General features: G+C 38.7%; 1 protein-coding gene across 6 annotated transcripts in view; it reads left to right on the top strand.

Annotated features, from left to right (window-relative positions):
• CCSER1 (coiled-coil serine rich protein 1) overlaps nucleotides 1–23,396 on the top strand; it is a 613,616-nt gene that overhangs the window by 63,783 nt on the left and 526,437 nt on the right. For all 6 annotated transcript variants that reach the window (XM_077177070.1, XM_054633357.2, XM_077177071.1 and 3 more), the window contains exons 2-3: nucleotides 4,706–6,064; nucleotides 8,948–9,135. In XM_077177070.1, coding sequence (XP_077033185.1) covers nucleotides 4,750–6,064; nucleotides 8,948–9,135 — 1,503 coding nt within the window. In that variant the 5' untranslated portion in view covers nucleotides 4,706–4,749. The remainder of the gene's footprint in view (nucleotides 1–4,705; nucleotides 6,065–8,947; nucleotides 9,136–23,396) is intronic.

A 23,396-nucleotide genomic window follows, 5' to 3' on the forward strand; every position in this document is an offset into this window, starting at 1 on the left:
AAACATTTATTTTCATGTAGTTTTGTGGGTATTTGTAGTGTCCTGGGGCAAATTTAATTTCTGTGTGAGGTTGGAGCCAGCTGGTCTATAGAGACTTTGTCTGTGAGGTGGTCCTTGCCTCCTGCTGCGTGGTAGTGCTCGTGTGAGGGACGGAGGCAGGATTTTCACAGTGTAAGGTGCACATCCTAGTCCTGTGTGTTCTTCTTTATTGAACAGTTCCCAGTTCTAAGAAATAAAGAAAATGTATCATTATCCTTAAACTATGAGTGAAGCCTAAAAATCTTCCAGATGCTTACTGATATTCTGCTCTGATTTAAGGTTTGAGGCATTTCAGCTATGTGTCGTGTCATCTTCCAGTTTAAACTTTGATAGCTAATTCAGTTTTGTTTCTTGTTTGGAAGATGTTGTTTAATATTTTTAGGAATTGCATCTTTAAGGAGAACTTTAGGAAATCTTTGTGTAGAAAATATTGAGAGGTAGTAGCAGGTTTGGTTTATTTATGAAGGGAATGTTTGCACTCCCCTACACACTACAGTGTTGAATAAACATATGTTGTCTTCTGGTGTGTACTTGTAATTATGATAATGGTAAAATTCACAAATAATTTCAATTCCTAAATTTTGCCTCAAAGGCAATAAGAAGAAATGTAAAAGGCACAGACTGTTGCTTTTTCATATTTGCAGTTATTGAGAAAGTAGATCCATGGCTCCATCTGCTGGGGTTCAGAACCATAAGCACGAGGAATTGCTGTTTATTGAAAGCACTGAGTTCTGGCACACTTGTGAGAGTAGCTGCTGGGCAGAAGCTGAAATAAAAAGTACTGCATTTTATTTTTCAGCTGGTGAATTGATGGAGTCTATTTCTCTGGAGATATTGGTGTAATAATTTGACAATTTTGCCAGTCTTAAAATTTGTGTTTTTTCCCTGCAGTTACATTCACCGTCTGTGAGTTGAGCAATTTGTCTCTTTTGACAAGATACAGTAACAAACACAATACAGAGCTGCCTGTATAATTTTTACCCTATGTGTTTTTTATAGTCAGACAACTTCTGTAGGCAAGATAAAGATCTGATATTACAAGATTAGCTGGATGGTTCCTCCAGAGATCTCCCATGGGGAAAGAATAAGGCCAAAGGATAAAAAACTTGACTTCTTGGTCTTGTCTGGCAATTAAATATGTGACATTAAGATATTTTTGAGATTACTTTGCGTTTTGCAATGTATTGGTGCAGACCAGCATGAAAGGAAGCTATTTCCATCTGATTAACTTTTCAAATTTCTGTTAAGAGGGGAAATATTTTGCTCACACTTGGTTTCTCATTTCCATTGGTCTGAGCACAGGAGCTCAGAAACTCTGAGCTGTAGCTTAGCTCTTGAGGAAGAGAACATTCTGAAATATTATTCTCTGCAACACTATTACTCTGCCTGCAATTGTTTTCAAAGCAGCTTTGTCATTTTCTGTCATTATAGCAAAATCTGTCTTGTGATGCCAGCTGCAAGAATATGCATCGAAAATCCATTCCATAAAAAGCAAAAATTGTCTGTCTTGTTCAGCACTGAGTAAACACTTCAGTTTCAGTAGAAACTGAACTTTGGAATTTGAAAGTATTACAAAGTAATGGCTGTGTATTTGATCAAGATTCAAACCTCTATACAGAATAGTGTGCCTGTTTTCTTGAGTATTCTCATTATGTGCTAGCATATTTTGTCCTAAGCAAGGAGCCTAAACAAAGGTGTCTTCTTCTGCTCTTTTCTTTTTCCTCTGTTGAAGGTTTTCAGAATGATGCCCATAGGGACAAGGATTTTAGATAAATAAAAGTAATGGTTTTGCAGAGATGTAGCTGGAGTGAATTTCACTCTGTAAGGGTTACTACTGTAAAGTTGCAAGTAAAAAGACTCGTGTTAAATGTGGAGACTGAAAGGAAATACCTCCTATGTTACTCATAACAGGATATATATGGCAGTTTATAACTCCTCTGCTGTAAACAAAAAAAAATAATGGAAGATCAGACTTCAGTTGTATCTGAAAGTATTGCTATCTTGAAATACTTGTTATTTTTCCTTCTGTTGCAAGTAGAAAAGTTGTCATTTTAACATAATGCTCAACTTTGGCAGGTTAACAGTGCCAAGTGTGTGTGTATGTAAATTATATGTAATTCTATTAAAGCATTAATATTAAAAATATTACTAGAACAGTCACAACATTCAAACAGTATATGCACATGGGCATGTATATATACAGGTATAGTTGCACAATGGTGTATGTTTTAAGAAATACTCTCTCTCTAGAAAGAAGAGTCTATTGTACTTCATATTTTATGGGTGAGGATTTCTGCTGCTTAGACAATCAGAGGAATGCTGACAGTTTATTTGTGTTCTTACTTCAAGAGACAGGAAAGGAGGAATCAACTGAAAAAATGCTGTTTTGTTATCTGCTGTTAGAGGCAATGTATTCTGTTAAAATTTATGACCACGTGGAAGGCCAAGGCTCTGCTTATTCAGGGTCAGTCCTTAGGAATAATCTCTTATTATTTAGACACAGTCTTTGTATTCCCAGTGCAAGTTACAGACTGTAAACTGAGCATTTTGCTCAGTTTTTTGCTTCCTTCTGCTCTCAGCTTGGAAAATTTTCTAGTTATAAACTAGGATGGCTTGTTCTCCAGTTAAATGACAATTTAAACTGTGGGCAGGAGAGAGAACAGTGGCAGCAAATGTTTTATACACCCATAAAATGCCTATAGAAGTTTAAGGTATTTTAAGAGTACTTTTTTTATCTACTGTATTGTAAAACTGCATTCTAAAGTGGTTTTTTTTTTTCCCAGCAATTATGATCTCTGCTTAAAATAGAGGAAAGAATCCTCACAGTCTCTAAAAATCTTGTGTATATGTGCTTATCCATACATACCAGTAAGCCTGCAGGTAGAGATTCACCATAGCAAAGAAATCCCAACACAGTTACGGTCTTGAAGTGGTTAAAGAAGCCAGAGAAGGTTGAAGGGGAGGGATGAAGAGTTTAATGTGGCTTTCAAAAGCCCATTTCTGGTAGGCAGAGTTGTGGACAGGTGAACAAGCTGGGATAACACCAGCTAAATGCCAACTTTCACACCTGTCAGTGAAATGGAACAGCTGGCTGTGCTCCAGTTCACTGGTGGATGTAAAGCTTTTTCTTGTAAAGTTTTTCTATTTTTTTCTGAATTCGTTGGGGTTGTCAGTCACAGAACCTGGGTGTTGTCTAGGTCAGGCTTTAGCTTGCCATCAGAGATCACCAGTGACTTCTTGTAATTAGTGACTATTCTCAAGCTGTTTTTCTCATCCTGAACTACAAAATTGCTTATTGATTCCCGATGCTTGTGAATAGGGTGGCTGGTTGGCACTGCATGTTCAGAGTGGAACTGTACTAGCATTAAAAAAAATGTTAACAGCAGAAAAGTGCAGTTCAATCTCCAGTCAGAAACAGTCTTTGAACTTGTTACCCTTTCTTTCACAGTTATATAACATATGTGTAGTTTTATCAATACTTAAATATTCTGTTTCCATTTGTGTATATTTGTGTGTATGTATACACTGCCTAAATATAGACATTGCTCACAGGTACTTGCTGAGCCACATAACACATATTAAATTGCTCATTAGATGAATTACTTTGTTTTTGCACTTGGCATACAAACATTGTCTAGACAGCTGACTTGGGGTTTATACTAATAGCTCAGGAAGTTACATAGGGGCATAATTCCTACAGCCTCTCATGTTTCTGTGATTATATATTACATGTTTTTATTGCTGTCTCTCTATAGTCCTGTCTTTCACAGTGGTAGTTTATTATAAAGAGAACAAAAAAGAGATAGAACTGGTATATATTTCATGAAGATTAATATTCTTCTAGTATATCTAGAATGCTGATCAAAATAAGTTTTACTTAAGTATTTATAAAAAAAGGCCAAGTACCTGTGGATGGAAGCACTTCTCCCTCATTTCAAACACCATGAAAAATTAGCTAATTGTAAGCAAAAAGGCTGTGAGAGGACTCCAGAAAAGTGTTTAAAAGAAACATGGCAGTTCAAATCTAAAAACATGATCCCATATTTTGACAGTAAATTCCTTGAACTTAAAGTTCTTTAGGAAGAATTTTTTGTGTTGCATATTTTGACTGGACAGCAATGCCATCATTTTCTGTACTGCAAAGTTATACAGCCTTTAACAGAAGCACAGAGATTAATTTAAATCCAACTGGAAGTTCTGTGAAGATTGAAAAATCAAAATCCTTTTCTTTCATGCAAAAATCGGAGTAATTAGAAATAGAAAATAATTACTTGTTCTACTCAGATCATGAAAAATCAACTGTCTTCTAAGAGTGCTTACACTTTATAAGAAGAACTTAAAAACAAGGACGTTTGGATAATATATTTGTATATCTCTTGGCATTTAGATTTTATACCATTACCCATTGTAACAGTATAAAATACCGTTGTACAGTATAAAATTGTATCTTTTGCCAGTAGAATATTTTAAGTGACATGTTTGTTCAGTTTTCAGTGCTGGATATTGAACATCACTTTTAAATGCTAGAAGTCTTCAGTAATGTGCATGCAACAAATTGATGTTGACATCTCATGTGTTTAGGCTGACTGACAAATCTGTTTGAGTGGTCTTTGAGGCTGAATAATTTATCTTCTTTCCCCCATCCCTTTGTTTTCTGTCATCTCAGGTTATTTTATTGGCTGTGGAGAATCACGGACCCTTCGTGCCCTGATGGGGGACTCGGGATCCAGACGATCGACTCTTGTATCTCGGTTGCCAATATTCAGGAGAAGCGTTAGCCGGAGACACGACTCCCTTCCTTCCTCGCCTTCTTCTGCCAATGCCATTGGTGTCCACACCTCCTCCCCATCCAGCACCAACTCCAGCTCAGGGAGCACAGGAAAGCGCCGGAGCATTTTCCGCACTCCTTCCATTAGCTTCCATAACAAGAAAGGGAGTGAGCAGAAGCCTGACTCAGAGAGTCAGAATGTTAACATCTCAAATGGTGCCCAGTCCTCTCTTAGCACTTTTCACAAACTCAGCTTAGACGAGCACATAAAAAGCAGAGGAAGGCATTCAGTTGGCTTTGGCAGCTCACGTAGCAAGAAGATCACAAGGTCTTTGACAGACGATTTTGAAAAGGGAAAGGAGCCCTCAGCCAATAAGAATGTCTTTATCAATTGCATAAGCTCTGGGAAGAATGAGGGTGACGATTCGGGCTTTGCAGAAGAGCGAAGCCGATACTCTGTCAAACAGTCCACACGAAAACTTCTCACTAAGTCTTTTTCATCGCACTACAAATTTTCCAAACCAGTTCCAGAGAGTCAGTCGGTTTCCTCTGTCCAGCAGCCCAGGTGCTTGCTGGAAGTTAAATCCTACGTGGAGAGCGAGCCTGTGATGGCCAAGTCGTCTCCTCCGTGCTCGGCTGAGACGACGGAGTGCATGGGCAGCTCCCTGCAGTCCCCGCTGCTCTCGGCTGACCTCACGGCTGCCCAGACCCCCTCGGACTTCATCGCTCTCACCGAGGACTCTGTTTCAGAGGCTGATGCCCTGCCCAGCAGTGGGCCTGGGGCACTGCTCGCGGAGGATTTTGACCACGATGTCTCTACCTCTCAGGTCTTCTTTAATCCTGCTGCTGCTCCTGCGAGGGAGAGAGATACTGTGCAAAGTGCTGGCCATTCTGCTGGTGTATCTCCTGTGAGTCATGCAAGCTCGTGCAGTATGGAGTCCAGTACCTTATTCAAAACCTCAGTTGCTCATCAAACAAAAGTACTGTTGCAAGCCAATGGACTGCATATCAATGATGCTAGGTACATAGAAAAAATTAACTCAGAAAATGCACATTTAGAAACCTTGACGTTAGAGCGTAGTGAAGAACCAGTGACACTCTCTCCAAAGGCACGGGGCTTGAGTGGCAGCAGAGATGAAAGCACTCCATCCAAGCACATGAGAAACACAATTCCTGTAGTGGAGTCTAACACTGTTCCATGTTCTGAACCTCAGTCCTTTAAAATACAACAGGGTTATGAATCAAACCATTCTAAAGGTATGTTTCATGGTCTTTTCATTTTTGAGTTTGGTGGGTTTTTGGGTGGGCTAGCCTTATTTCTTCTATAATGATTGTTTTGTCATAGAGTGTTATTTAGAATTGCAAGTGTTAAGTATGAAGTACAGAAAGTACAAATTGTGTCCTCCTTCAGAACTGTAGGAATTAAAGGCAAAGTCTGTGATTTCTTTGAGTTTGTGTTTTAGAGTTTGCAAACACCCATCAGTGCTGTTCGTGTCTCTGCTTTGCTTAATAAAAAAATGAATTAAGAATGCAAGTACTGATTCCCAGCTTGTGTTAGAGGCTGAAGCTATGATTGCTTGAGACACGCCTATTTTTGGACTTGAGCCATGGGGTTGCATAATTTGGGATGGAAACATGACCAGAGAAACAAACGTTCTTGTCTGATTATGGGAAATAATAAAGTTTAGTTTATATTCATCTGAGTTTAGAAATTGATAGAGTCATGCTTTCTCTATTCAACTGATGTTATAGAGTAGCTCAAAGTGGATATTTTGTCAAAGTATGAAATATCCTGTTTCTGCTTCCATCTGAAATAAGTGTCCAAATTCTCATTTTGTCATCTATGGAACTGAGGGAGTTAATTACCATCTAAATTTCACATTGGGTCTTTAGTTTATGAAGAGTAATTTGGAAATGCTAACAAGATTAAGTGGAAAGACTGTGCCTAGAAATCCCAATATAGAGATACAGATAAATAAGGCACCAGGCCCTTGAGTGAAGGACACCTGTCAGAAGACATTTATCTCTGACAGTTGATTCTCTCGAGCCAGCTTATGACTGGTGCTTTCTTGCTTAATCCTGAGGCTGTATGTGGTCAGCCAAAATTTGAGAGTTAACAAGACAGCATTTGTAGTGATTGAATTAGAAAATAAATGATGGTAAGTATAAACTCATATAAATTCACACCCATCATTTTGCTTAGATGTTTATCTAGGCATGTGGATTATAAGCAACCAAAAGCAATCTTGCTTTTTGAATTATTAGTCACTGCAAGGCTTAGTTGGATATCTTGTACATAAATGGCAATAGAAAGTCAAATTAATCCACTGAATTACCTTTCACCAGAGGGCTCCTCTTTCACTCAGAACCTCAGTCACTTTGGGGAAAAAAATATTCTCATTTCTCTATATTACTGGTCCTGAACACTCAGTTAGTCTTCCTTGCCACATTGTCACATCTGTAAATAGCTCTTATTTCAGAATCTGTCTTGCAAGAGTGTACTGCAGAGCACTAAGTGAGCAGCTTGGAAGGATGTTTAGAAATACCCCCTGCATTTCAAACTCATTCATTGACAATTTGATATTTAGTCTGTATTTCAGTAAAGCAGCTAAAGGGAGTCGAAATTGTGATATAGATGTTTTTGTAAATTGGATTCATGTTCACAGAAACACTAGAGCTAATAACTGCACTTCATAAAAGTTGTTGATTAATTGTTCTGTTCTTTTAGTACTGTTCAAAATACCTTTTTTTTCCTAGTGTTGTGAAGAATGTATTTCAAATTAGCAATTCCCAAGTGTACAAAGGAACCAGTGAAAATAAGACAAAATCCTGCCATATGAAATGAGTCAAATACAGGAAAAGCTTTCATGGCAATCAGTAAGATATGGTTATAAGTACTTATACCTGTTGCAAACAGAATGGTTTGAACATTTGGTTTTCTAAAACAGTATTTAAATCTAGATGTGAATACAAAATACTTTTGTGCATTTTCTTTGGTAATAGATATTTTCTCTTCTGTACCTGGTCTCATAGCTGATATCATTATAGATAGCATTGTGAATGTGACATTAATGTATGAGCAGGTTTGATGTGCCATATGTTTCTTATTATACCTTTATGTATTTTTATGTGATACGGATTTTTTTGAGAACTTTTAGAGAAAATGTCTCTTCTCTTGCAAAATGCAGAGGAAGGTAAAATTTTCTGTATGTGTGGCATTTATTACGCTACTACTCGTTTATCTGTCCCCACCTCTAAATTTGCACTAACATGTCAAACTATATTTTTTTTGCTTTTTTCTGACATGTTATTGTTTTAACTGGGCTGGGATTTTGCCCACTGACTGCAGGCTGATGGAAGGTGCAGGTGTAAGGCTAAACTAGGAATGCTGAACAGAAAGGGAAACCAATGTGCATCCCTGTCATACGCAGAGGTAACAAAATTGTCACCTGGCCCTTCAGGAGCTGGACCTACTTGACTTTGGGGGCCTAGGCAGGTTGGGTTTTGGCACCACTGGGCAAGTGATGGTTTCTCTGGTAGATTTTACTTTCAGCAATTTGGAAGTATCCTATAATGAAGGGAGAAAGAAAAGGATGGAGCAAAGAGTCATTCTGGACTCTATGAGGTGCCCTGGACTGGGCTGTGGTGTGCTGAGCATGCCTGTCATTGGGGCTGAGCAATGAACTGGGGGCCCAGGTGACACCTTGATCTAGGTAAGCACGGTCTGCTTTCGACAAAACATTTCTCATGTGATTTCAGCGTAATTATTTCAAGCAAAGCAGTGTTCTGATTAAGAAAATTGTTGTCATCTTATTGCGAAAGTTCTCATACCTTCCCAGTGATTTCTCATGGGCAACTCTTCACAGCACTGACTCTATCTCTCTTCACAGCACAACCAACAAACTCCAGCTCTCTCCTTACCCAACTAACCCACTCTTTTGTAGCACTCATCTTCTTACTGGACACAGCTGTGGCCTGTTAAGGGCAGGCCTAATCTTTGGTAATTAGTACAGCTGCAGCTCCTCAGGTGTGAGACTGCCTTCTGCGCTACCTTTATTTTCTTACATTCTATCCCACCACAGAAAACATTTGTAGAGAGCAGTTCTCTGTAATAATTGCTGTTTGCTTCTGTCTTTGTAGTTGATGTTGCCAACAGCCTCAGTCCCTACCGGGAGGGCAGATTTGTTGAGAAACGCCTGAGGTCCTCTTCAGAAGGCACCGCTGGGGGCAGCCGGCTGATCATAAAACCAAAGGATGAAAATGCCGAAGAGCTTAACAGCCTAAGGAAGCAGAGAGCAAGCTCGTCCTCTTCTAAAATGAACAGCATGGTGAGTTTTATTCCCACATCCATAAGTTTGTTTTTCTCTGGTTGGTGTAGCTGTGGTGAGAAGCAGTGACTTCACAACTAACAATAATAAAGAGGACAGGAGCTGTCTCAGGCTTCCAAAATGTGATCCAGGCTCAGCTTCAGATATTAAAAGTAGTTTTTTGCAGGGTGTGGTGCTGTGAAAAGGTTTGCATACTTTCTGGGAAGAGTTTCTTGTTGACATCTGTTAGTGATTTGTTTGTGCTTGGAGCTTCCTGTTATTGCAAGAAGTTTGCATGCAAATATCAGTGAATAACATATAATTTTTCAAAGCCAGAAAGAATGTGATGATATTTTTCACGTAGACATGCAAAGCATTATGCAGATGGAGTTGATGCCCTAAAACACTGGGTAACCCTGGCTCAGGTCTGTGAACCTTTTTTGGGTTGCTAGACCCAAGCTGTTAGGCAGATGTGTGTTTATTGAAATACTAGGCTACACTGATGCTATTGCACTTCCTTCTGTTTAGCTCAGTATTAATGATGGAAGTAGGAAGGTGACAATCCAGGAACAGCAGGAAGTGGGGAAAATGTGGGATTAGGTGGTAATCTGACCCCTTCTTTGTGTTTTGTTTATGAAATCTATGAGTTTTTTCCCCCCACTGCTATTAGCAAGTTTGTCCACAGATTAACTTGATTTGCTTATGCTTATTGGTATTACAGTCACAGACCAAGGACTTCTAAAACAAGATTAGAGAGCGTGCTCATGAGGGAAGATAAAATTATTCTTGCTTTCCTCCCAATACATATGGATATTATCTTCCTATCTTAAGAAAATAGAGCTTTTTTAGTAAAAAGTGAGTTTTAGGAAGTGAATCAAATAAAACCAAACCTGAAAACACCCTCTGCACCCTCTCCACTCCACAAAAAACAAGAAGACAAAAGAAAAACACTGAATTTTCTGGAAGCAGAAAAGAAAAAAAAAAAGAAATGGAATGTTTATATTAATACATATTTGAACAGGAAAAATACCTCTTCAAAATACTTGTCACAATCAATTTGTGTTTAACACCACGGTAGCAGATGGCTACCAATGAGTGATGCTAATGAAGAATAAATACTAGGTAAAGAATTGGTGTTACTACACAAAGTATTCTAAAAAGCCTTCTCCTTTTTATGTGGCTAGAACAACATGAGTCACACGGCCACCTGTATTCATTTTGTTCAGTTCTGGAGGAAAACGGACCACAGACATTTAAGGGATGGCAAATGCCTGGGGGAGAGCAGAGGCCCCTGTGGCAAGGGCAGCGTTGCTGTGCAGTTCTGCCCTGAGGCACTGAGCAAGCAGCTGTGCCTGTGGATGCAGTTTTCTGGCATCACCCAGATGTCTTCTTAAGCTGAAGAAACTGTGTACCTGTATCTTTGCCCCTGTTTGTATTCTTTTTCTTGTTGGCAGGCAGTGAGAGCTGCTTCTGCTGTGAGACTGGGATAGAGGAGTCAGAAAGTCTTGCTGTGAAGGGTGTGTAAGATTTTTCACAGGAGATAGGAAGTAAAAAAGAAACAGCATCTGAGAAATTGTTCTTGATCCTAAACATCTTGGTCAGCAGAGTATTCTTGCATAATTGTCAGTTCTTGTTTCGAAGATGAAGGGTAAAAGCTTGGATAGACTGATGTCCTAAATACTGGGAATATGTATCAAACCTACTAACAAGACCACTGTTTCCCCTATGAGTGGGCTTAACTAACTTGTGAGGTGCTGAAAGTAATTTATATTCTGGCTAAGACCAGTGCTGTTTGTAAATGAAATTTAGGGAAGAAAAAAATCTTTCAAAATAACTCTGCAAGCGTGCCTATTTCATAGTATTGTAAATAATGATGTGAAAGAAATGCTTGAGATGGATTGGATTGCCAGTTGTGTGTTTACAAAGCTGCTGTTTTTGCAGTGGCTGATTCCTGCTACAAGAGGGCACCATTTCACCAGGAATGGTTTTGGACAGTGATCACTGCAATTCAGGATGGGTGTTTGAGCAGTTTCATGTTATTAGTCTGTGCAGTATAGTAGACCCTTTCCAAATGAGAAGTATTGATAGTGATGCAATTTAAAGAGATGGATATTGCTCTATAAACACTGGTCATTCTAATGCTTTAACAATGAACTCATGAGTTAGCAAATTTAAATCATTTGACATAACATACAGGCTAGTTAACTTTGCCTCAGAAGGTTGGTAGAAATTATACTTTGCCTGCTGTTGCTACCTAGGTGGTGGTTCTTTTCTAATGTGTAAGAGAGACAAAAGGAAAGAAAAATGTGAATTAGTACAGGCAAAAGACTAAATGGTCTGAAATAATGCAGTCCTGCAAGACCAATGGAAAGAATATCAACCTGGATATTTGGCACAATGAGAATTAGATATACCACTTTAAAAAAAATAAGATCACACTACCAAATCACTCTAAGCAAGTTCTTGAAGAGGCTTAGGAGACAGAACAGCAGGGAAAACAAAAACTTCATATGTAACAGAACTTGGAACTAGGAGAAAGTGAGATGTGTGTGAGCAACAGAACTATCTGTTACTTGTCATAGTGGTGGCTAATATGGAAAGGTGATATCTTGAATATCACATTTATCAGTACAGAGATAAAATATTAAATTTTTAATGTATTACAGAGCTTTTTAAATGCTAGCAAATTAAAGTCATTAAAACTGGGTAGTCATGAGGGATGATATGAATGGCAGTTACTGTAAATTCAAAGAAAAACTTGAGAGAATGGTGGGAGCACCTAGATCACACTGCCAACTTCAAGACATGAGCCACACTGTGCTGTATGCATACATGTGTTTTCACTCTGCATATGTGCAGTGGATCAAGACTGCTTGCATTTGGCCCTTGCAGATCTGCCTTTCTGCCTCTCTGCTGTTCTTAACACAAAATAGTTCTTGTCTTTACAATTGCTCCCTTTCCCATGCCTGTCTATCAGCATCTGTACTACTTAACTAAAAATCCCTTATTTCTCAACTTCTTGTCTCAGTGGGTGAACACTGCAGGACTGTGTTTCTCTGGGCACTCTTCAGCACAGTTTTCAATTTCTCATACTTGAATCATCTCTAAATGTTGCCTGTTTCTTGCTTCTTAAATTCAGCTTCAACTTTTCACCTTTGCAGGTAAAAACTTTTGTGCTTGCCTTCAGTGCTGCATCATCAGCTTCCTTTGCCTGGAGCAAAGCAACCTTGCCGACTTGTGCCAGCCCAATTAGAGCAGCACAACTTATTTTTCTGCATTGTTGCTTTGGCTGTGCCATTTCTTGCTTTGCATCTTTCCAGTGGTTCCTATATATTAGGTATAAAACCAAGGACCTTTGAGGCCTAAGGACATCCCTGCCTTTTTCCTCTGAGCTTTAACAGTGGCCCTGTTGCCAAGCTGTTAAATAATTGTATTTGTGTTTTCTCCCATGCTGCCTGTCATGCACTTGGGTAACTGCAGTTACCTCAAAATTTGCTTCATTTCCTTTCTAAATTTTCAGTTTAATTTTTTGCCTTGCCTAAAGATAATTTTTCAAGATGCATGCTGGTACTATATAACTAAGGTTTTTACTGAGCTTTTTTTTTGCTTATCCATCCATTGCTGATGCTGACCCAAAATCCCCCTGTTCTCACGCTTGTCCCATGCTTGTTAAGTGGGGGGATGCTCCAAATACTGAGAATCTCAGTAATGTAAATGTACCTACAACATAAATTAGGAACAATGAATGGAAAACGCACTGTCAGAATACGGGGCAGTATTTCATGGGCAGGAATTCAATTTGATAATGGAATTAGTTGAGTATGTTAGTTAAACATTAAATTAAAAAAATTAATAATTTTCTAATTTAGTATAGAGGGAGCCATCTGACATTTTGGGAATATAGAATGAAAGTAAGTGATTGACACAGAAATATGCTTGCAAAAGAGAGATTAACTGGAAATATTTGAGACTCCTAGTGTGTCTGGAGGGAGCAGAAGGCCAAAGCAGAGGTTGCTAATGAAACTGTGTTATGGCCAGAACATCTGTGGTAATTATCCGATTAGCAACTGGGGTCTAAATTATGATCCTGGATATTGTGTGTGTGTAACTCCACCTCAGTTGTGTTATCCAAGTGATTTGGGGTGGCTTAGTAGTTAATAGTAAGGCTTCTAGCATACTTCAGAGATGGTACTTAGAATGATGGAGCTGCTATCCAAACCACTGTATTCAGATCTCTTCCTGTATTTGGTATTGTACCTTATCAGGCCATACCCAAATCTGTAGCTCATGAAAGTGTGCTTATTGCTTCTCACAGATAACTTTGTTTTTCATGTTACCTGCACACCCTGATTTATTACCAAGCACCAGTTTTAATCCAGTTGCTACATCATGACAGAAAAACAGCAGGATGCTGTGCCCCCATGGACTTCAGTGAATGTACATGAATAAGAGCTAAGATGTTTTTCATGTTCCCCTTGCTTATGCTGAGTTGTATGATATTTTGCTGATGTGTGATTAAGCAGAGAGTATGAATCAGACTAGGTTGGCTGCTAGTCTAGAGAGAATTGAACTAACTTTCATATTTGCTTGAGGTTACTTTAACCTTGACTTTCTGGAAGCTGTGATTTTTATGCAAGGTGTGGCTAATGCATGAGGTGGAAGCTGCTATTGAAAATCCTGGAGTTGAATGAGTTTCAGAGGGTGACCAATGAGTGGATTTGAAAGTGAAGTTGAATGTGGCTGTTTTTGTCACCCATAAATATAACCTGTAAAGACCTGAGAAAACCTTGTGGGGTATGCTCTTCTTCTACAGACTAGCACTAATTATTAATGCCTTAGCAGCCTGCCCTGGAAAGGCAGTGAATTAAATGTTAGAGGGAGGATTTGGGATGCTCAGGACTTCAGTTGAGGTTGAAAAAAACCCTCAAACAAAACAGCCTTTTCAGATATGCCAAGGCTGTTACAAAAATGTGAACTAGGTAAGCAAGATGCACACAATTCTTTATTGTCTTCTGCACAACCTTCTTTACAACTAGCAATGTTATGTGTGCTCAGAATAGCTACAACCTGCTTTTAACTTGCTATAAGGCTCCATTATCTCTGGTGTCTGTGGTGTTCATAAAAGCTTTGTCATAATGAAAATAGATGTGCTATTCTTTTTCTGTCACTGAATTATGGTATTTCTGCTTAATTCAAATTCATCTCTGCTATGCTGGGCTTCTCGAGGGAGAATATTTAGGAACATGGATAGTTACTGAGCTGTTCAAGCAAACCCTGTAAGGCGGCGGTTCACCCTTCATGAGAAGTGGACTTGACAGCTTTAATTTATCACTAGATTGATACTAAAGTAACAAAATTTCCCCTTTTGCAATGAATGTGGCATTTTGCTCCTTTCTGAAAAGAAACTGTGGAAACCACTTAAAGCAAGAACTGTAGGGGCTACTTTGGTTGAACAGTGTCATCCAGATAGAAGTAAACTGCTGACTATAGGTACTTAGTAATTTGAGCGTTATATTTCTAATTTAGCGTGGAGAAAGTGCCTTTCATATACTAATAGGATAAAAAAAAATGGAAATGGCAGATAGGGATTTAAGCATTTTGGCTGTGATTTTTAGGTCAACTCAACTAGGAGCTTTTTGGGTAACTACCCCATGGGAAATTAATGTCTGTAGTGTAATGTGTGTTTCTTAACAAATGAAGGGCTTGTGAAAATCAGATTGCGGTTGTTCAACACTTTGAATTAATTCTTGAGATCAAGTACCTAACAGAAATTAATTTAGATGTGACTTAATGCTTATGCTGTGATATTCTATGCTCTTCTTTAATGGCATAATCACAGCCCAGAAAAGGGTAAACTGTTAATCTAACACTGGAGTAATTATTTAAATTGAATTGAGTTATATTTATACAGGTAGAAGGTAGAGCTATTAGCAATTTTAAATCCCAGAATCATCATGGCAATGGGTGGATGCAAAAATAGAACAGAATTAGTTCTTTTTGTGGTTTTATGGGTTAACTGCAGTGGGTGAACTGCACCTCTCAGCCACCAGCTTACTCACTCTGGCAGCATGAGGAGGAGAAGTGGAAGGGTAAAAGTGAGAAAACTTGCAGGCTGAGGTAAGGGCAGTTTAAAAGGGAAGGGAAAAGCTGCAAACACAAAGGAGTTCATTCAGTGATTCCCAGGGGTGGACAGGTATCCATCCATCCATCCCTGGGAAGCAGGGCTCTGCACCTCATGGCTACTTCAAAGGATAAATGCCATGAGTGCAAACATTGCCCCTTCCTTCTTCCTTCCCAGCTTGAACTGCTGAGCCCAGAATTATATGGCTGGATCCCTTTGGTCAGGTGGGGTTAGGGTTAGGGTTAGTTACCAACTGTGCCCCCTCCAAATTATACCTCACTCCCAGCCTCTTCAGTGGCAGGGCAGTGTGAGGAGTAGAAAAGGCCTTGACAACTGTGCAAGCCCTGCTCAGCAATAGCTAAATCATATCTTGCTGTGTTGATAACGCTAATTTGGTCACAAATCCACAACACAGCACCATAAAAGCAAGTGGATATGAAGAAAAACTAATTCTCTCCCATCCAAACCCAGAACAAATTGGGTATCTAATATTTTTTCTGAAGACTTATAGGAGTACTTACTCTAAGTGTTGTTTGAACTAATTTACAGGACACTGAACTTCTTAAACTATAGGTAGGTGTCCCCTGTAATGCATTGTGTTTAGTTTTCTGTTTTAATATTTTTCAGAAAAAACATAGCTATTTCTTGAGACTCAAAATAGAAACTACAGCCAGTTGATGGATTTTTCTAACAAAATACACTTCTCTGCTAGTCTTACTACATCCCCAAATATTTTTGCCAGTTAATGTAAGAGGTAGCTTGTTCTGAAGCTGCTCATCATTTAGAGTTGATATTATCTTTACGGATTTCTTTTTCCATGTTAAGGGAAAGATTATCTTCTGCACAGAAGTATCTGGTAATATGTTAAAATACATCCTAGTCATAAATATTGTTTAAATAGATAGATACATTTGTCAAGCAAAATCAGCTTGGTTATTTTTCTATTTTATGATGACTTTTACATTTTACTTTACTGTTCATTACCATATTTTCCATGTTCTGAATATAGGTAAGTGCTGCAGCAAGGTTGTTAGGCAGTCTTCTTGAAGTAAAACCACTCGGTCTGTTTGTGCATGTGGGCTACTAAAATCTTTGTCACCACCTGTAGTGCCACCACCAAAGCAGTTACTCATTTGTGGTGAAGATACTTACCTTCTGCTCAGTGCCTGTCATGCTGTGGACCTGTGAGAGAGGTCAGGGATTTACCAAGGATGCAATAATCCTGTGAAAAATCTCATGAATGCTCCCTGCCAGCTCTCACAGTATGTTAATCAATATTAGGAGAGAAACAGTTGCTGATGCATGAAGGCACCTTTGGGAATGATCTGGTCCAACACCTCTGCTCAAATCGGCGTCAGGGATGGCATCCCTACACCCAGGGATGTGTGTAGTTGGATTTGGTGTTTCTGAGGGTAGGGACTCCAGAGCCTCACTTGGCAGCCTGTCCAGGTGTTTATCCAGATTTATGGTTTAAAAAAAGAACAAAACTTTTCTTGGGTTTCTTGTATTTCAGTTTGCACTTCTCTATTCCCTGGGCAGCACCAGGAGGAGTCTGGCTCTGTCTTTATGACACCCATGACCACCCTTGTGTGTCAGATACTCAAAGGCCTTTGATACTGGGAAGAGATGAGTCCAGTACTGAAGGATGGGGAGCCAAAGGGAGTGCTAAACACAGCTCCCTTGACTCTCCCATTGTGCTCCCAACTTGTTTGCTGTGCCTGTGGGCTCTGCCTAGTCATTCTGCCTGCAAATATGCTGTGTTGGGCAGAAATTGTAAAGTCACAGGAACTGAGATCATCCTTGTGTGTACACACAGTCTCTTATATTTCCCCATCCTACTTCCTGGAGCAGGTGTGCCAGAGAAGGGAGGTGGTTTATGGGGAGTTCCTGTGATATCCAGTGATGGCAGGTGGGAAGTAGAAGTGTGAGAAGGTGGGGAGGCCATTGGGACTCTAACAGGAGTTTCTGAAAGAATCGGGAGAAGTGGAAGCACCTGATGTACTTCGCTTGCATACTGGGATTGCTTCCTTGCAGAAGGACAGAGGTCAGGGGAACATGGAAGTTATCATTGCTGGAGACAGGTTAGAGGGTTATCTGAGCTAGTGTGGCTGATCTAATGTCTGTATTGTATTGATTTTTAAATAAAGGAGGGGCCTTCATGCAATGAGTAATACTTAAATGGAAAGAGTTTTCTATCCAGTATTGGTAAAAGAAAGTACTTCCCCAGAAAAAGAAGGTAAATTACTTTAATTGAATGTCTGCTATGCCCTAGAAGATTACAGTCATGTCTCTAATCTTGGGAGATGCCCTTAGCACAGGCAGAATTTTTGCAGCTGTGGTATATGTCATCTTGAGTTAGCGTATGCAAGTAATACATACAATAAGGAAACCAAAATTTTTAGAGGACTTTTCTAAGGGAGGCAGTTAATGGACAGCTAATTCACTGAACTTGAAATTTATGACTAATGAGTAGAAATCAGTGTCTTGGGTTTATCATCCTGTAGGTCAGATGATTCATTGGTGGTTTGCACTCATTAATTTTTTATGGGAAAAAAAAAACAGAAAATTGCCCTGAAGTGACTAATTTTGCCCTTGTCCTTTCTTATGCACATCATTTCCTGCTGTGTGGGTCCCTCAAACAGTGTGTCCACAAATGGTTCTGTAGTGCGAGTTCTGGAATGCCTTACTATAAGCTGCCTGTTTGTATTCTTTTGCTCAGTGAGAATAAACTCAGAATAAATACAGTATTTTTTTCCCCAGGCTACAGCAATTCAGGGTAGGGTGCTTCTTCCAGGCCTTTGATCCCCTTTGATTAATAAAAGAAGGTAATGGGGTGAGAAATGGAAATTCTGTTGGGTCACTTGTTAGGTCATTTATATTTGCAGTCCTTCTTGTCTTGCCAGTGTGTTGCTGGAGGTAATACTAGATGAACCCTGGATTAAGGATTTGGCAGGGGCTGGAAAACTAGCTGTGGACCCTGAAGCTTGCCATTTAGAACAAGAGATTTTTCTGTTTTAAAGTCAATTGCATGCTAGGCCATGAAAGGCTCAGGATCGTGCTTTGTGATTTGGTACCGGGAAATCAGGTTTGGGAATGTTTATCTAGGTTCATTCACCATTTAATGAAGGAGTAGGCAACAGTATATCATTCAGGAAAGGAATGAAATGCTAAGACACATTTTGTTGCCGCTGAGATAATTTTCTGTGTTCATAGCATTCATTCACTAAAACTAATAAAATAAAATTAAATAACATAGACCTGGTGAATAACTTAGTATCTATCTTGTAAAATTTTTTTAACTCGCTGTGTAGATGTTTTCGTGAACAAACTGCACACAATCCCCCCAAACAGCATAAACTTTCCAAAAGTATTACACTTTTAATATGTGTTTTGTATTTGAATTCTTGATAAAGTAACAAATACTCCATGATTTTGTTCTATGAGAGGCTTTTTGGACATTGAAGAGTACTAGTCTTGTATAAATGTAAGGTTTATGTTTGCATTTACAGTCTGGATAGCTGTTATGATTTGGAGCTGATTTGCAATCAGAGGAACGTTGGTACTTGAGAAGTAGTTGTTAGGAATAGGTGGAGCAATTAGTTGCACGACACCAAATGCCTTGTTTGATACCCAAGGAGAGAAATTAAGATGTTTAGTAACAGCCTGCTTTGGGATCTTGAACATCTGCAACAAGGTGGGGATTTTAATCAATTGAGAGCTAATAGAAAGTTGTTCACTGAGGTCTGTTTCTGTTGCTCAGGCAACTATCTTGGATAGGAAGAAGGGCTTCAGTTTTTCTTACTTAATTGTTTTTTATTCATATGTGTTTTAGGTTACTCCCACAAATGCACCCTGTTAGGTCTGATGCTGTGGAACAGGCAGCAGTGTATCAGAATTTGTCTCCTAAAAATGACTCCAACAAGATTCTTCACTGAATAACTTTTTTTTTTAGTATATCTAAGGAAATTAGGTTAGTTTTGACTGCTCCAAAAATCAGAAGTCTCTTGTCATCTTTTTTTGGCATCTTTTAGTTGATAAAAGTAAAACCCATCAGTTTTGACTTAGTCACTCTAACCAAAATGATTAGATTGTAAGTGTTGGGAATATATTTTGAAGAAACTATCCCAAAATAAGCATTGTGAAACTTGTGATATGTGAAGCAACAGGAGTAAACAGTGGGAGGGAACACTTAGCTAAATGAAGTTGCCTTTATAAATCTGTAGACTTGGCAGACAGTTATCCTGGAAGACTTTCATCTTTCTAAGTTTGCTAGGTTTTGAAATCTGTCTCCTTACTGGAGTGGAGGAAGTGCAGTAGGAAAAATGAGAACCTGATCCAGAGAGAAGCAAGGAGGATAAAGGGCAGGACTTGCTGGAGACTGGGCTGTGTTGCCTTTAGAAAATGGGTGGGGTTGTGAAGTGCTGATGAAGAAAGGAAGAGTTAAATGTATGAAAATTGTGATTTAGGATAGGATGGAGTTCACTGCAGGTGCTGTGGAAAAGGAAGAGATGAAACACTGGGAAGGAAAAAAGTTCAGGAGCAAGTTTTGACTAGGAGATCTGAAAGTTAAGAGGATGGGAAGTAGTTCAGTTAAAGAAGCTGGAAAGATTGGAGAGGCTATCTATATTTTTATAAATTAGGCAGGAATTGAAGGAGAAGCTGGGAACTAACAAGGTCAAGAGCTTACAAAACTGGTTGTCAAGAGAAATTTGTAATCCTTCTGTTACCTGAAACATTGAAATTCAGGAGTTAGTTTTATCTTGTATGATGATTCCCTATGGGGGACGTTGTTCAGAGGAAAATACAGTAGCCTGTAAAGTAAGCATTGTTGGCACAAACCTGTCAGGCATTTCAGCTGGGAGAGGCAGTAATGCAATTTTCCTGCTGAAAGTGTGGCAGTATGCACAATAGTTTAAGTATTTTCATTAGTCACATTTCAGCAGAGTTTTTCCTGCAAATGAATATAAAATGTTGTCATTTTTGTCTTTATTCTTTAAGGACATATGTGACATGGTGAAAGCAATTTGATCTTGTTATCAAAGCTGTATCTTTTTCTTTTGAAATACTTTGCCTTCTCTCATCATGTAGAAAAAAAAAAAGAAAAAGGAATATTTTTTGCATTTTTATGAATAAAAATCTATGCCTGTAACTTCTGTTCATGTTGGCTCTGGTTAAAGTTAAATCACAAAGTTTTTCTGAGATGCCTAATTAATGTGCCTTGTTAACACCTACACTGTTAAACTAATCATCACAGTACAGACTCAGGACAATTTTTTTCCTTGTGTCTGAGAGAAGGTACCTTTTGCAAAAAATTTACCGTCCTCATAGCTCAGGATATCCTTTGTATTCCCCATTCCTAGTCTAGAGGAAGTGTGTGCAATCATTAAAGATAATGCAGAAAGAAAAATTAATAAATGAACATAAGACACAGTCGTGATGGGACTTCAGATATTGTTTGCTCCCAGGCACATGTTAAGGATGTGTTTTTGATGTTGTAAAATGCCTAACTCTAAGGTAAGTTAGTTCTCAGTCTATGAAGTTATGCATAGGTTAACTTGTTTTTATATGGAACCAGTTCTAAAGTTTACAAAAAAAAAGTGGATTATTTTCAGTGGATCTGATCACAGTGGGAAAATTTGTTTATCTTTTAAACAAACCCAAATCATCATCAGTGACAGAGAACTGTCTCTATAGACAAGCTGTCAAGCTATTCATAGTGCTTTCCAGGTTCTGAGAACAGAAGGGATGCAGAAGTATAGTGAATTCCTGAAAACAGTAGTTTAGTAAGGTGATATGACCAGATCTTATAACAGAATATTAATAACAAATAAAAATAGGAAAGTAAAATGTCCTTCTTCCTTTACTGTGCCCAGACACAAAATGAAGAATAAAATATTCCATTGAGAAGTAACCAACAAAGCTTATTTGTGCAAATGAAACTGTCAGATCAGACAGATTTAGAGTGGGGGTTTGTGGATGTCAGATTTTTCATTGCCAGTATTAGGCACTGATAAGATGAGACATTGAATCTCAGCGTGTTGGTGTCTTTGTGAGGTTTTTATTTCAAAGAGATACAGATACATGAATAAAAATCTTGAACCTAAAGTGAAAGGAATAGTCAACCACTCAGCCATGGTTCATGAATCACAGTAGTTCGTTTTAATAACTTCACTTGGGAAAGTGGATGCCAAACTATTCTATCTGGATGCTTCAAGTGGACTCAGCTGTCTACTGGAAGGACCTACAGGTGGAAGAGAATAGGACCGAATCAGGGATGCTATGCTGACTCACACAAGAAAGAAAAGCACTGTGAATGCATGGTTTTGCTCTTGGGTAGCATTCACCCATCTATACAGTCTGCATAACAAAAGCAATTGTGGCATTATTAAATGGTATGAAGTGATACACTGATTTCTTGAGGCATATTTATTGCAGCTCAGTAGGAGGCCTGTAAGGTCTATTAACCAGAGGAGTTCAAAGATATTTCTTGTTTTTCAATATTTATTTTTTTTAAAATTCTGTGCAGCAGGGTGTCTGTTAAAAAGGTTTTAGGATGCTTTGTTGTCTCTCTAATATGCATTTCAGTTTGTTTAATGGAACTCTCCATTTTGGAGCTAGTACATGAAACTGCCAAAACTAAATTGTTTGTGAGCCTGGTTGTTGTTGTAAAGAAAGAAAAGCCAATATTCCTAATGGTAAATAAAAACATTTCCATGATCAGTTACTTTGATCGTTGTTGCATATTTTAATAGGTGGTGAACAAACTTATCATTGGTTTTTCTGCCTCTGTCTTGTGATGGCAAACAGTATCTATTTTCCAAAAATAGACCAAACAGTGCAGAATCTGTCAAGGGCTTTGTTTAAGCTTAGAATTGTTTGGCAAATAAAAGAAATTTCAATTTTCATTCATTCTGCATATTTCAAAGGCAGAGAGAGAACATTTTTGCATAGATTTATTGCAAGCTCTTCTCATATTTAAGGGTTTAGCAGATCCTAACATGAATTAGGGTTTCATTTAAGACCCGAGTTCCATTTTTATACTCTGTTGCTACATACAGGGTTTGCCCAGTAGAGTTACAAAAGCCAATTAGCCTATTACTGCTCCATAGGTATTTATAGGGAATAGCCATACATCAAATTTCAAACACTATGTAATATTGCCTGTTGAGAAACTTCTATTTTAGCTTTTTTTTTCCTCTGAGACTCACTGTTGGAAATTATTTTGCTGACACTATTTCTGGACCAAAACCAGGCTATTTTGCTGTCTTCTGTACTTGTGTTTTAGTAGAGTGCTGGTGGTAAAGTGGCAGTGCTGTGTCCAAGCACTGTGTGTTGAAGTAAAAGAGATGTTGGGATCTCAGACCAAAGGAGAACAGAGCATTTGCTTGTGTGTGTGTGGATATCAAACAAGTGCCTGGCTTGTATCTGCCCACAGGTTTCAATGGGAAAAAAAAGCTTGAGAACTTTTTAGAACTGGAAAGGACCATTGGATTCTCTGGTAGACCTTTTGTATGCCACTTGTCATAAAAGGCTACCTGTGACCGTGGTCACAAGGGTTTTCAGGATGAAGAAGAGACGAGAATGTTGACTCCATGATCAGAAGGCTTGATTTATTATTTTATGATATATGTTACATTAAGACTATCCTAAAAAGAAATAGAAAGGAAAAGGTTTCTTCAGAAGCTAGCGAAGCTAAGAATAGAAAAGAATGAATAACAAAGATCTGTGTCTCAGAGCAAGAGCCAGCTCTGCCATGAGTGGTCAGTAAATCCAAACATCCCCAGGAGACCAATCACAGGTCTACCTGTTGCATTCCACAGCAGCAGATAACCATTGTTTACTTTTGGTTGCTGAAACTGCAGCTTCTCACAAGGAAAAATCCTAAGAAAGGATTTTTCATGAAAGATGTCTGTGACAGCTACCAGTTACCTCTGGGTCAAGGACAGTGAGTTCTGTTGGAGTAAGGATATGAAAAATACTAAGAGATGGAATAAATGTGACTTCACTTGCTAGGTTATTCCAAAGCTGTGAGATTTAAAACAAACAAACAAAAAAAAAAACCAACCAGGAAACAAACCAAACAACAGCCAATGGACCAAACCACGAAAAACAGACTGTGGAAAAAAACCCAGGCCTGATTCCTAAATTAATAGTAGCTGTG

The sequence above is a fragment of the Agelaius phoeniceus genome, chromosome 4, assembly GCF_051311805.1.
Source record: "Agelaius phoeniceus isolate bAgePho1 chromosome 4, bAgePho1.hap1, whole genome shotgun sequence".
Taxonomy (NCBI): domain Eukaryota; kingdom Metazoa; phylum Chordata; class Aves; order Passeriformes; family Icteridae; genus Agelaius; species Agelaius phoeniceus.